This window comes from Mus pahari, chromosome 7 (genome assembly GCF_900095145.1).
Source record: "Mus pahari chromosome 7, PAHARI_EIJ_v1.1, whole genome shotgun sequence".
Taxonomy (NCBI): Eukaryota; Metazoa; Chordata; class Mammalia; order Rodentia; family Muridae; genus Mus; species Mus pahari.
Window position 1 is genome coordinate 2,701,821 of NC_034596.1, and position 12,675 is coordinate 2,714,495.

General features: G+C 38.4%; 1 protein-coding gene across 1 annotated transcript in view; it reads left to right on the plus strand.

Annotated features, from left to right (window-relative positions):
- Asxl2 (ASXL transcriptional regulator 2) overlaps positions 1 to 12,675 on the plus strand; it is a 48,969-nt gene that overhangs the window by 7,480 nt on the left and 28,814 nt on the right. Inside the window, exon 2 of the mRNA XM_029541197.1 lies at positions 6,699 to 6,781. Coding sequence (XP_029397057.1) covers positions 6,699 to 6,781 — 83 coding nt within the window. The remainder of the gene's footprint in view (positions 1 to 6,698; positions 6,782 to 12,675) is intronic.

The following is a 12,675-nucleotide window of genomic DNA, read 5'->3' on the forward strand; positions in this document are numbered from 1 at the left end:
TCTTAGCTCCAAAATTTGTCTCTGTAACTCCTTTCATGGGTATTTTGTTCCCTATTCTAAGGAGGAATGGAGTATCTACACGTTGGTCTTTCTTGGAAATTGTACCATTTCTTTATTGCTATTAGTCATTTTGTTTGTTTGGTGAGGTCAAGTCTTGCAATATAACCCTTACCGGCTTGGAACCTGTGAAGTATTGAAGTTGGCCTTGAGTGCTGAGCTTATAGTTGTGAGCCACTTTGCCTGGCTTACTTATCTTTAATGTTTTCTATTAATGTATATTAAGTATACATAATAATGAGATTTTCATACTCTGTTATCCTTGTTGATCTTCTGCTGAAATCTTCCTCTTTGCAGCTGGTTCCCCTTCTACTTTCTTTGTAAACAGTTTGGGGGCCCAGTGATTTTTTTCATTTGGGTTGATAAACAGGTGCATGGATGAGGGGTTATTACAGGCTTGTGGTCAGCAGAGCCACTGAAGAAAATGCCTCTTACTACTTCCTAGCAAGCACTGACTGCCAGATTCCTAGGAATGGTGGGGTCTTAGGAATCACTTTCCACTTACTTGTTCCTTTGAGATAGAGCCTCTAACTGTAGTCCAAACTGACCTCAAATTTCTGTTGATCTTCCTGCCTCAGTCACCTAGCCTCAGCTATGATTGGTGTGGGACACCTTCTTCAATTGTCTCACTGTGTTTGTTGTCCCTACCTCTCCATTGCTCTAGAGAATACTGCATATACTTACTTCTTTTCTCAAGAGTATGTTTAGAATCACTATTTTACTTATCACTATGTAGCTCCCTTTATTATCACTTGTATATATTGTCGTTGTCTTATGACACTGCAAATTGGAAAGTCCATGAGGAACTATAATTCTTGAGTTTTATCATGAAAAAAATTTAAAGTTCATGAGAATAGCCCACTTATTATGCTCACCATGTATTCGCTCTTACTAGTTTTCAAATTTATTATTTTATTTTACATGTTTGCCTGTATGTATCTTTGTATACTGTGTGCACATTGGTGTGCATATCTGTGTGCATATCTTGGAGGTTAGAAGAGGGCATTGAATCCCCTGAAATTGGAGTTGTAGCTGTGAGCTGCTGTGTGGGTGTTGGGAATTGAACCCAGATCTCTTGGAAAAATAGCCCTTTAAGCACTGATACTTCTCTCCAGCCCCCCAACCACCTACTCTTTTATGTCACTTTTATATTTTCTGAGGCAGAGTTTCATGTGGCCCATAGCATAGAATCCCTATGCAGTCACGGGTGGCCTTGAGCTTCTGATCATTCTGCCTTTTAAGTACTGGAGTAGGCCGATGTGCCTGACTTGTTCTTTCATTATTTATTGTTCATATTCTTTCTGAAAGCATTTCTTTTCTGCCTTAAAAACTTTCAGCTATTCTTTTAGAGCATTGTCTCTTAGCAACAGGCTCTTCAGTTTCTTTTTGTGGGAGAGATCCCTGATAACCACCTCCAGGTTTGATTCTTTAAGACACATAGGGCTCAGCTTTTAGTCATACAAATAGTTATCATCTTTTTTTTTTTTTTGGTTTTTTGGTTTTTTGAGACAGGGTTTCTCTGTGTAGCCCTGGCTGTCCTGGAACTCTGTAGAGCAGGCTGGCCTCGAACTCAGAAATCCGCCTGCCTCTGCCTCCAGAGTGCTGGGATTAAAGTCGTGCGCCACCACGCCCGGCTAGTTATCATCTATTGTGGTAAAGAATATAGTTCAAAAGTGGGCATGGTAGAAGCAGCCCATGGTGCGTGGGCTATAACCTCAGTACTTGGGGCATATGGAGGGAGGGTTGCAAGTTTAAAGGTTCTTTAGGCTACATGAGACCTTATTTCCAAAACAAAGAAAACCAAAACAGTGCTGGAAAGATGGTTCAGTTGGTCAAGTGCTTACTACTACTTAAGTTTGAATCCTCAGCACCCACATAAAAGCCATATAGTAGTGTATGCTTGTAGTCTTAGGGTTGGGGAAGAAAGTCTGCCAGATCCCTGGCCAACAGCCAGTCCAACCTATTGTTTAGCTCCAGGCCCAAGTGAGAAAATGTCTTAAAGAGGAAGGTGGAGGGCTGCTACTTCAGAATGTACTTGAGGTTGACCTCTGACCTTTACCCACAGTCATACATACATGAACATGTATATACACACAGAAAATTCAAATTAAGTGAACAAATGGAAGATATGCTTGAGGTTCCAAGAGTTTTCTGAGTAAGATCACATTATGCTTACTTAGTTCCTCTAGGAATGATATGACAAGGAGTAAGTAAATTGTATGTCAAACCAAGGAGTTGGACCTCCCATGGTGGTGCATGTATTTAATTTCAGCACTCAGGAGGCAGAGGCAGGCAGATCTTCGTGAGTTCAAGCTTAGCCTGGTGTACAAAGTGAAAGGCCTTTCCTTCAGTCTCTGTTCTGCTCTTTGTCCCTGTATTTCCTTTAGACAGGAACAATTCTGAGTTAAAGTTTTGGATATGGGTGGGTAGCCCCATCCCTCAACTGGGGGTGGGGGTGGGGATAGGGGCTCCTAACCTCTGGATATGACCTTGACAGGTTCTCCCTCAACTTTGCAGGGTATTTCAGCTAATGTCATCCCTGTAGGTTCCTGGGAGGCTCTTACTTTTTTGGCATCTGGAACTTTCTGGTTGCTACCCCCAGTTTCTCATCCCCCATTGCTACACACCTCTGTTCAATTACCTGATTCTGCTCCTCTCTTTCTCCATAGTCCCTCCCACCCTCTACTTCCCTTGATTATATTGTTCTCCCTTCTAAGTAGGACTGAAGCACCCACTCTTTGGTCTTTCTTCCTCTTCATGTGGTCCATGAGTTGTATCTTGGGTATTCCACGCTCTTTGCCTAATATTCACTTACCAGTGAGTGCATACATACCATGTGTGTTCTTTTGTGACTGTGTTACCTTACTCAGGATGATATTTTCTAGATCCATCCGTTTGTCTGCTAATTTCTTGAAGTCATTGTTTTTAATAGCTGAGTAGTACTCTATTGTATAAATGTGCCACATTTTCTGTATCCATTCCTCTGTTGAGGGGCATCTGGGTTGTTCCAGCCTCTAGCTATTATAAATAAGGCTGCTCTGAACATAGTGGGCCATGTGTCCTTGTTACATGTTGGAGCATCTTTTGGGTATATGGCCAGGAGTGGTATAGCTGGGTCCTCAGGTAATACTATATCCAATTTTCTGAGGAACCGCCAGACTGATTGTTGTACCAGCTTGCAATCCCACCAGTAATGGAGGAGTGTTCCTCTTTCTTCACATCCTCAACAGAATCTGCTGTCACCTGAGTTTTTGATCTTAGCCATTCTGACTGCATGTGTGAGGTGGAATCTCAGGGTTGATTTGATTTGCATTTCTCTGATGACTAAGGATGTTAAACATTTCTTTTTTTTTTTTTTAAAGATTTATTTATTTATTATATGTAAGTACACTGTAGCTGCCTTCAGACATATCTGAAGAGGACATTGGGTTCCATTACAGATGGTTGTGAGCCACTATATGGTTGCTGGGATTTGAACTCAGGACTTTTGGAAGAGCAATCAATGCTCTTAACCGCTGAGCCATCTCTCCAGTCCCCATTAAACATTTCTTTAAATGTTTCTTGGCAGTCCAAGTTTCCTCAGTTAAAAATTCTCTGTTAGCTCTGTTCCCCATTTTTTGATAGGCTCATTTGGTTCTTTGGAGTCTCTAGTCTGTTAGTCTATTATGTCTTTTTATTGGNGAATTGAGTCCATTGATGTTAAGAGGTATTAAAGAAAAGTGATTGTTGCTTCTTGTTTTTGTTGTTAGAGGTGGAGTTATGTTTGTGTGTCTGTCTTCTTTTGGGTTTGTTGAAAGAAGATTACTTTCTTGNTTTTTCTCGGGTGTAGTTTCCCTCCTTGTGTTGGAGTTTTCCATCTATTATCCTTTGTAGGACTGGATTTATGGAGAGATTTTGTGTAAATTTGGTTTCTCCATTTATGATAATTGAGAGTTTTGTGGATATAGTAGCCTGGGCTTTTATTTGTGCTTTCTTAGGGTCTGTATGACCTCTGACCAGGATCTTCTGGCTTTCATAGTCTCTGGTGAGAAGTCTGGTGTAATTCTGATAGGCCTGCCTTTATATATTACTTGGCCCTTTTCCCTTGCTGCTTTTAATATTCTATCTTTATGTAGTACATTTGTTCTGATTATTATGTGTCGGGAGGAATTTCTTTTCTGGTCCAGTCTATTTGGAGTTCTGTAGGCTTCTTGTATGTTCATGGGCATCTCTTTCTNTAGGTTAGGGAGATTTTCTTCTATAATTTTGTTGAAGATGTTTACTGGCCCCTTAAGTTGGGAATCTTCACTCTCTTTTATACCTATCATCCTTAGGTTTGGTCTTATCATTGTGTCCTTGATTTCCTGGGTGTTTTGGGTTAGGAGCTTTTTGCAATTTGCATTTTTTTTGAGTGTTGTGTCAATGTTTTCTATGTAATCTTCTGCATCTAGGTTCTCTCTTGTATTCTGTGGGTGATGCTTGAGTCTATGACTCCTGATCTCTTTCCTAGGATTTCTATCTCCAGGGTTGTCTCCCTTTGTGATTTCCATTTTTAGGTCCTGGATGGTTTTGTTCAATTCCTTCATCTGTTTGGTTGTGTTTTCCTGTAATTCTTAAGGGATTTTTGTGTTTCCTCTTTAAGGGTTTCTACTTGTTTACCTGTTTCTTTAAGGGATTTATTTATGTCCTTCTTAAAGTCCTCTATCATCGTTATGAGATGTGATTTTTAAATCAGAGTCTTGCTTTTCTAGTGTGTTGGAGTATCCAGGGCTTGCTGTGGTGGGAGAACTGGGATCTGATGATACTAAGTAGCCTTGCTTTCTGTTGCTTGTTTTTGCACTTGCCTCTAGCCATCTGGTTATCTGTGGTGTTAGCTGGCCTTGATGTCTCTGACAGTAGCTTGTCCCTCCTGTAAGCCTGTGTGTCAGCATTTTTTTTTAAAGACTTATTTATTATTATACATAAGTACATTGTAGCTGTCTTCAGACTCGCCAGAAGAGGGCATCAGATCTCATTACAGATGGTTGTGAGCCACCATGTGGTTGCTGGGATTTGAACTCAAGACATTCTGAAGAGCAGTCTGTGCTCTTATCTGCTGATCCATCTCACCAGCCCGTGTGTCAGCATTCTTGGGAAACTAGTTTTTTCCTGGATGAATTTGGGTATAGAGAGCTATGGCACAGGATCAACTCCAGGATCCAGATGGAAACCGGAAGGATCCTGTCTTGGTCCATTCCCTTAGTTCCTGTGTCCAGATGGTTCTAGGCAGGTCCCTCTTGGGCCTGGAATTTGAGCAGAAGTTGTGGTCTCACCTGTGCTCTCAGGTGTGTCAGCACTCCTGGGAGACCAGCTCTCTCCCAACAGTATTTGGGTATGGAGAGTTGTGGCACCAGGTCAACTCCAGGGCACAGACAGAAACCGGAAGCTCTACGAAGACTTAAATGTTAGTTGTTCCTGGGTTCCAATTCACTGCTAAACCTGCTGAATCTTATGCCCTTCCTCTTGATTAAATGGAGTCTGAGCTCCCACAGATAGTTAAAACAATTTTGTTGCTTAAAAAAATTGTTTCTATTAATCTTGCAGTTCAGACATTGTTGACTACTACAACTTCAAAATAAAGTTGGCTTTTAAAAAATGTTATAAATGTGTTTTGGCCTTTTGCCTGCATATCTGGTGCTGTGGAAGCCAGAAGATGGTGTTGGATTCCTTTGAACTGGAGTTATAGATGGTTGTGAACTGAATGAACCTTCATACAGGTGCTGGGAATTGAACTCAGATCCCCTGGAACAACATCCATGGTTTTCACTGCTGAGCTATCTTTCCAGCCAAGCCCCATTGTTGTTCAGGATAGGGTTTCTCTGTTTGGAGCTGGCTATTCTAGAACTCTTCTTTGTAGACCAGGTTGGCCTTGAACTCAGATCCCATTGCCTCTGCCTCCCAGGTGTTGGGATTAAAGGCATGTTCCATTATACCTGATTCAAATTTGATAGTTTTTCTTCAAAGTTTTTCTTTACTGTGTATCTTGTGTAGCACAGACTTCTTATTCATAACCTTTCTCACTCTGCATGTGTGAGTCATCTCAAAGATTACAGAAGTATTAGTTCCCTTATATAAGGCTTTTGGGGTGGTAAATACTTTTTTTCTCTTTTTTTTCTTTTTTTAATTCTTTTTTTTTTTTTGTTTTGTTTTGTTTTGTTTTGTTTTGTTTTTTCAAGACAGGGTTTCCTCTGTGTAACCCTGGCTGTCCTGGAACTCACTCTGTAGACCAGGCTGGCCTCGAACTCAGAAATCCACCTGCCTCTGCCTCCCAAGTGCTGGGCTTAAAGGCATGTGCCATCACTGACTGGCTAAAATAGAGAATCTTAAGATATGCACAGTGATAGGTCACACAGGTAGGGATAGGATAGGGCTTGGGAATGGAGACTAGAATTAAGCAATTTCATATTCGTTGAGTAATTCAAATGTTAATTTTAACCTTTTTGGTCTGTTTCTGCTTTAGAATTTGATTTACTGTTTATGGCTGAGGGAAAAGTCTGGATGAAATCTCTAGATATTTATGTTTTAGATCTAATTATTGACATAGTCATAATAATATACAATTATAAGAATCAGAATGTGAAATAAAATAAGAATTAATTCATTATTATTTCCTTGTTTTTCAGGTCTTAGAAAAATACCCTAATACGCCCATGAGTCATAAAGAAATTCTTCAGGTTATCCAGAGAGAAGGACTGAAAGAAATCAGGCAAGTTATTAAACTATTACTAGTAATGATTGTGTTTGGTTTGAGTATTTAATAATACTTAGTATTCTTTGTCTTACACATTGATTAGTATAATATACTTTTTGAACTTCAGTTTTATTCATCTGTCAGTCTTTGTAGTTTTTAAGTCAGTATATATAAAATCAAAAATAAGTAAAGCAAACTCTTCATGAGAAGGTAAGGTATTTATCTTTTAAAACCTATGCATGTTAATTCTTCGGAAGGTCTGGAGTCACCTTTATGCCTTTACCTATAACTTTGTACTTTTGGTATACTGAGGTTGGTAATTATTGGATAAAAATGACTAAATGTCAACTTCTAGAGTATGCAGTGTAAGAACAAATAAGATTTGCTAACAAGAATGAAATGGGAAAAATTTACTATATGTGTCAAGAGAAAGTCTTTGTAGGACATCAGGACACTGCCTATAGTTAAAGATCCACTAAGGGAAGATCACTTGTGTCTATGAGTTCAAGACCAACTTGGGCAACATAGCAAGATCCTTCAAAAATTAAAAAAAAAAAGAGCTGCTAAGGTGTTTCAAGGAGTTAAAGCTCATGCTAATCTAATGATCTGAGTTCAATCTCCAGAACTCACAGTTGGAATAGGGAGATAGATGATTTCTGGAAGTTGTCCTTTGGTCTCCGCATGCATTTTGTGGCACATGCACCCAAACGCATACACGCACATGCACATTTAAAAATGAATACATAAACAAGTATTTAATCTTGAAATGTAGTAGATAGGGTCAAAGATAATGCACTCCAATTTCTAAGTGTCTTGTTATGATAGTATATAATCATTATTGCATAATTAAAACTTTCTGTTATCAAGAAATGTTAAAATGATGTCATTCATTTTGTATATTGAGATAAATTTGACCATCTACCTTGGAGTTACTTCGAAAAAGATAAGAAACTTGAATCAAACCGTGCAGTCTTGTTGCACGCCTTTAATCCCAACACTTGGGAGACAGAGGCAGGCCTGATCTACAGAGTGAGTTCCAGGACAGCCAGGGCTTCACAGAGAAACCCTGTCTCGAAAAAACCAAAAAAAACCCAAAAAAACAAAAAAACAAAAAAAAGAAACTTGAACCAAAAAGTAGGTGTGGTGGGGGCACATTTGTAATCTCCATGTTCTGGAAGCTGAAAAAAGTGCTGTAAGTTCAAAGCCAGCCTTGGTTACATATTGAATACCAGGCTGGCAGGGCTATCTATTAGCTACTTTTTCTGTTGCTGGGATAAAACATGATGACCAAGGAATCTTATAAAAGAAAGTTTTAAATTGTGTTAACAGTTACATAGGGTGCTAGAGCATGAGACAGAAAATGAGGTAACTGGAAATTAGGTGGCTTTTTGAAACTATCACACTCTCAGTGATACACCTTCTCCAAGAAGGCCACACCTCCTAATTCTTTCCAAACATTTGGGGACCACGCATTCAGGTATATGAAGTTATGGGGACCACTTTTTTTTTTTAAATTTATTTATTATTATAAATAAGTACACTGAAGCTGTCAGATGCACCAGATGAGGGCATCAGATCTCATAACGGGTGGTTGTGAGCCACCATGTGGTTACTTGGATTTGAACTTAGGACCTTTACCTGCTGATCTCGTCAGCCCTATGGGGACCATTCTTGTTTAAACTACCACACTCTTTTAGAACACCAAATCAAAATAAAAATACATTTGTGGTGCTTTTATAACAAACAAAATAAAGAGTCCATTGTCACTATTTTATGGTAGAAATCATTATCTCTGGAAAGTAGATCTTTTTTGACTATTTACCAAGCTAAATTTCCCTAAAGTGATTTCATTAGAAAAAGCCTAATTTAAGAATGAAGAATATTTTGTGTTGGTAAGATGACTAATAGATAAAGGTGTTGGTTTGCTATATACACCTATGGTTGACCTTTGGATCTCATGATGGAAGGAGTGGAGGGTGAGAAACAACTCCCAAAAGCACACATGTACATTTTCTTATTAAGTTAATAACATGCTTTTCTAAGATTAGACCCTGTATTAAGCCTATCTCTTCTCATACACTAGTTGTAGTCTGTTGTCAAGCCTGCAGAGTTGGTAGGATTGTCAAGAAGAAGTTAAACAGAAACAAACCCTTAGGTATTGATAGACAAAGCTTTTGTTTTCTTTTTTTGGGAGAGGGCTAGGTAGGATCTCATAATACTCAGGGTGGTCCAGAAATTGCAGCTTGTAAGTAATGAGATTACAGGTATATACCACCTTTCCCAGCTGGCTGTTTCGTTTTGTTTTCTCCAGCCAGGATTTACTAAATAGCGTATGTTGGCCTAGAATTCATAAATCTGAGAGTACATGCAAGTGCCTCTATACCCAGCAGCAGCAGCAACATTATAATCTAATAAGTTTGCATCAAATTATAGATCACTGAGAAGCAAATAACCCTTAAGGCCATTGTTGATGGCTTTATAACTCCTTGTAATAAAAATGCATGGGGAAAATTAATACTATTACAAAATTCTCACTTTAACTCTAAGCTGTTCTGATAGTTATACTTTTTCATAGAATTCAAGTATTTGAATTATTTTTCTATAGTAGCTTAGGCTCTATAGTTGAATTTAAACATGCGATTTTAGACAACAATGTTTTGGATTAATTTGTGCATTTAAAAAATGTAATGTTTTATGTAGTAAGATGATGATTACTAATTTGAGGATTGGTAGTATTGCTGGAAGATCATGGTATAAATTATTTGGGGGAGCTTATTGTTACTTGTGAAGAAAAATTAAAACCTTTTTTTTTCCCTCCTTATTTTCTTGGGGTGCATTCCAACTCCAGAAGGTAAGAAGTATTACTTTATTCTAAAGGAGTATTAAGCAATTATAAAGCACTCTTTTACAAGTTTTATTGAGTGTGCCTTTGTATGCATGATCTTTACTTTATCAAACTAATTAGTTTAGAAATGAAATAACTATGGTAGTGTATAAATTTTAGTCACTAAGTGTGCTCTTTTTTGTTTATTTTTATAGTTTGTAACCATTACATTGCCATAATTTTAGAAATTGTTGACATTGAAGTTTATCAAAACTTTCATTTGCCTTATACCACTGAAGTATAATTAAGCAAGTTGATGAAAACACTTATAAGATAGAGATGTGTACGTTGCACATTGCCTATGAGATTAAAAATATATTTGCTTGACTTGTATAGAGAAAATATGGTCAATTGTCTTATCAAGTGATACTTACCTGAAGCCAGGCAGAACAGATTATAATTCATTGTCTGAATCCTCTACCAGATTGGCATCTTGTCTGTGTTTGCATGTCACTTCAGATAACCTTAGTCTGCAGCAATTCCATTATTTATATATTTTTTTTTTTATTTCAGTTATATGACTTCTGTGTAAGGCTTGAGAACAGGAAATATATATGTGTCAGTATATGCCATGTTTGCTTATAGATTGAGATTAATCTCTTGTAACTTTAGTTAGTACTTTAAGTTCATTTAAGTAACAGGTGATCAGTGAAGCTTAATAAGATTTAAATTTTTGTATTTTTTTTTTTTCTCTGTGTATGTGTAAGTGTGCTTGCCTGTGTTTTGTGATGCTCTGGTGACAGGGTCTTTGATTGTGGTCTGTTGGATACTTGTAGGTGGCAGTGGTGGTCTTAGGTCTTTGAGGACAAAGTGACTTAGGCTGGACTACTTTTGTTCTGGTCTGTTTTTGATTGTTTTGTTTTTAAGCAGGACCTTACTAAGATCTGTCTCCAAAATGCTAGGCTTAGAGATGTGTGCCACCATGCCCAGTTTTATGTGGTTTTACTCCATATGCATGATACCACTTAATAACTCACTCCTATTTTAGTATTTGTTTTTGAGGATGAAAGTCAAAGCCATTTAATATAGTCTAAGATTTACCATAACTCTCTGAGAAAGAATTCCTGGTAGAAAATATTAGGAACTGGTTAAATGACTTAGACAACTGTTTAAAAACTCAGAAGTTCAACATCTATATCCACATCATCTGTCATTATTGCTCTGAGACAAAAGCAGAAAGCAAAGCGAGGCTGGAGACAAACTCAGTAGTTAAGAGCGTGTGCTACTCTTGAAGAGGACCCAGTTCAGTTTCCAAAAAGTAATTTTTTTTTTAAAGAAACAGAAAGCAGTTATAACAGCACTAGCTATTAAGATACAAAATAACATTGCTAAATGAACAATAACCACCCAATAGGGCAGCAATATAAAGTTTTTATTGTTTCCAGTTCAGTTCCCCCCCCCCCCCAAAGTTCTGGGTTTCAATCTCTGTTCATTTACATTGGCACTTCTTTTACCTGGAATCTTAAGATCCTATATGTAACTTTTTGTTCTTATTTTAGAGGCAAAAACTGTGATTGGAATTTGGTCCAGCTGTTAAGAACTTTGAGAATGATAATTTGGGCAGTAGTGGGGGCGCATGCCTTTAATCCCAGTACTTAGTAGCGGGGAGGCAGAAGTAGCTAGATCTCTGAGTTCAAGGCCAGCTTGGATTACAGAATGAGTCCAAGACATCCAGGCCTATACAGAAAAATTCCCCCTCCCTCCCCAAAAGAACTTTAAGTATCCTAATTATCTGTAATAAGATAATAAATACATAGGTAGGCAGTGTGCTCTTATCGCAGAAATAGAGAAGCAATCTGTTTATCTCAAAGTTACTTTTTTTTTTTTTGAGACAGAGTTTCTGTGTGTAGCCCTGGCTGGCCTGGAACTCACTCTGTAGACCAGGCTGGCCTTGAACTCAGAAATCCGCCTGCCTCTGCCTCCTGAGTGCTGGGATTAAAGGCTTGCAACACCACCGCCCGGCCCAAAGCTGCTTTTTATTACCTGTTTACCATAATATTCAAAAGTTAGGTGTTAAAATGAATCAGTATTTGAAATGACCTTGTTTAAAGGGAGTTAGGTATTTCATGTGTATTTTGTCTCTTAAAGATATTGTAACAGGAAAGAATTGTATAGCTAGTTAGTGATAGAACTTAAACTCACATTTGTAGTCTGTGTGTAAAAGGTAGGCAGTAGATTGGGTAAGGATTTGATTTGTCCTCCTTGAGAATAGGGATTAAACCCATGGTCTTTACAAGGCATTGCAGGCAGCACTCTATCAAACCTTGGGCAAGGAGGTGGGGTTGGTTGTTTTCCCTGTGTGTGTGTGTTTTATTTTTTAACAATTTCAGCTGGGCTTCATGGCACATGCCTTTAATCATAGCACCCTTGTGTCCTTCTCTGGTTTAATATACCACTTTATAATAGTTGAGAAAAAGAACAGACACACGTCCATTGGAGACATTTGTTTATTGTGTGCGGATTTTTTTTTTTATTCTTTTGGATGTGTTATATGTACATACTTTTGTGGTTGCAAGACAGGGGTGGACATCAAGAATTTTCTTGCCCACCCCTCCCACCAATAACCCATTAACTCTTTTGTTGGGCTAGACTGGTGAGTAGTGAGCTCCAGTCAATGACCTGCCTTTTTAAATGTCAGTTCTTCAGATCTGTCCAAGTTGTTAGGACCTCTGTTGCTTTGAGTGTTATGGGGAGAGAACTGAAAGGAAGCTGAATTGAGAATGTGCAGTTAGGTTGTTTTGTCCTAGGCCTGAAGAGACTGCTCAGCAGTTAAGGGGACTGACTGCTCTTCCAGAGATTTGGGGTCCCAGCATCCACATGGCAGCTCTCAACTGTCTATAACTCCAGAATCTGACATTTTCTCATAGACATATTTGTAGGCAAAACACCAATACACATAAAATAAAAATAGACATTTTTTTAAAAATGTAAAAGTTGTTTTAAACAAGAACATCAAAAATCTCTCTCTCTCTCTCTCTCCCCTCCTCTCTCCTCTCTCTCTCCCCCCCTCTCCCCCACCTCTTTC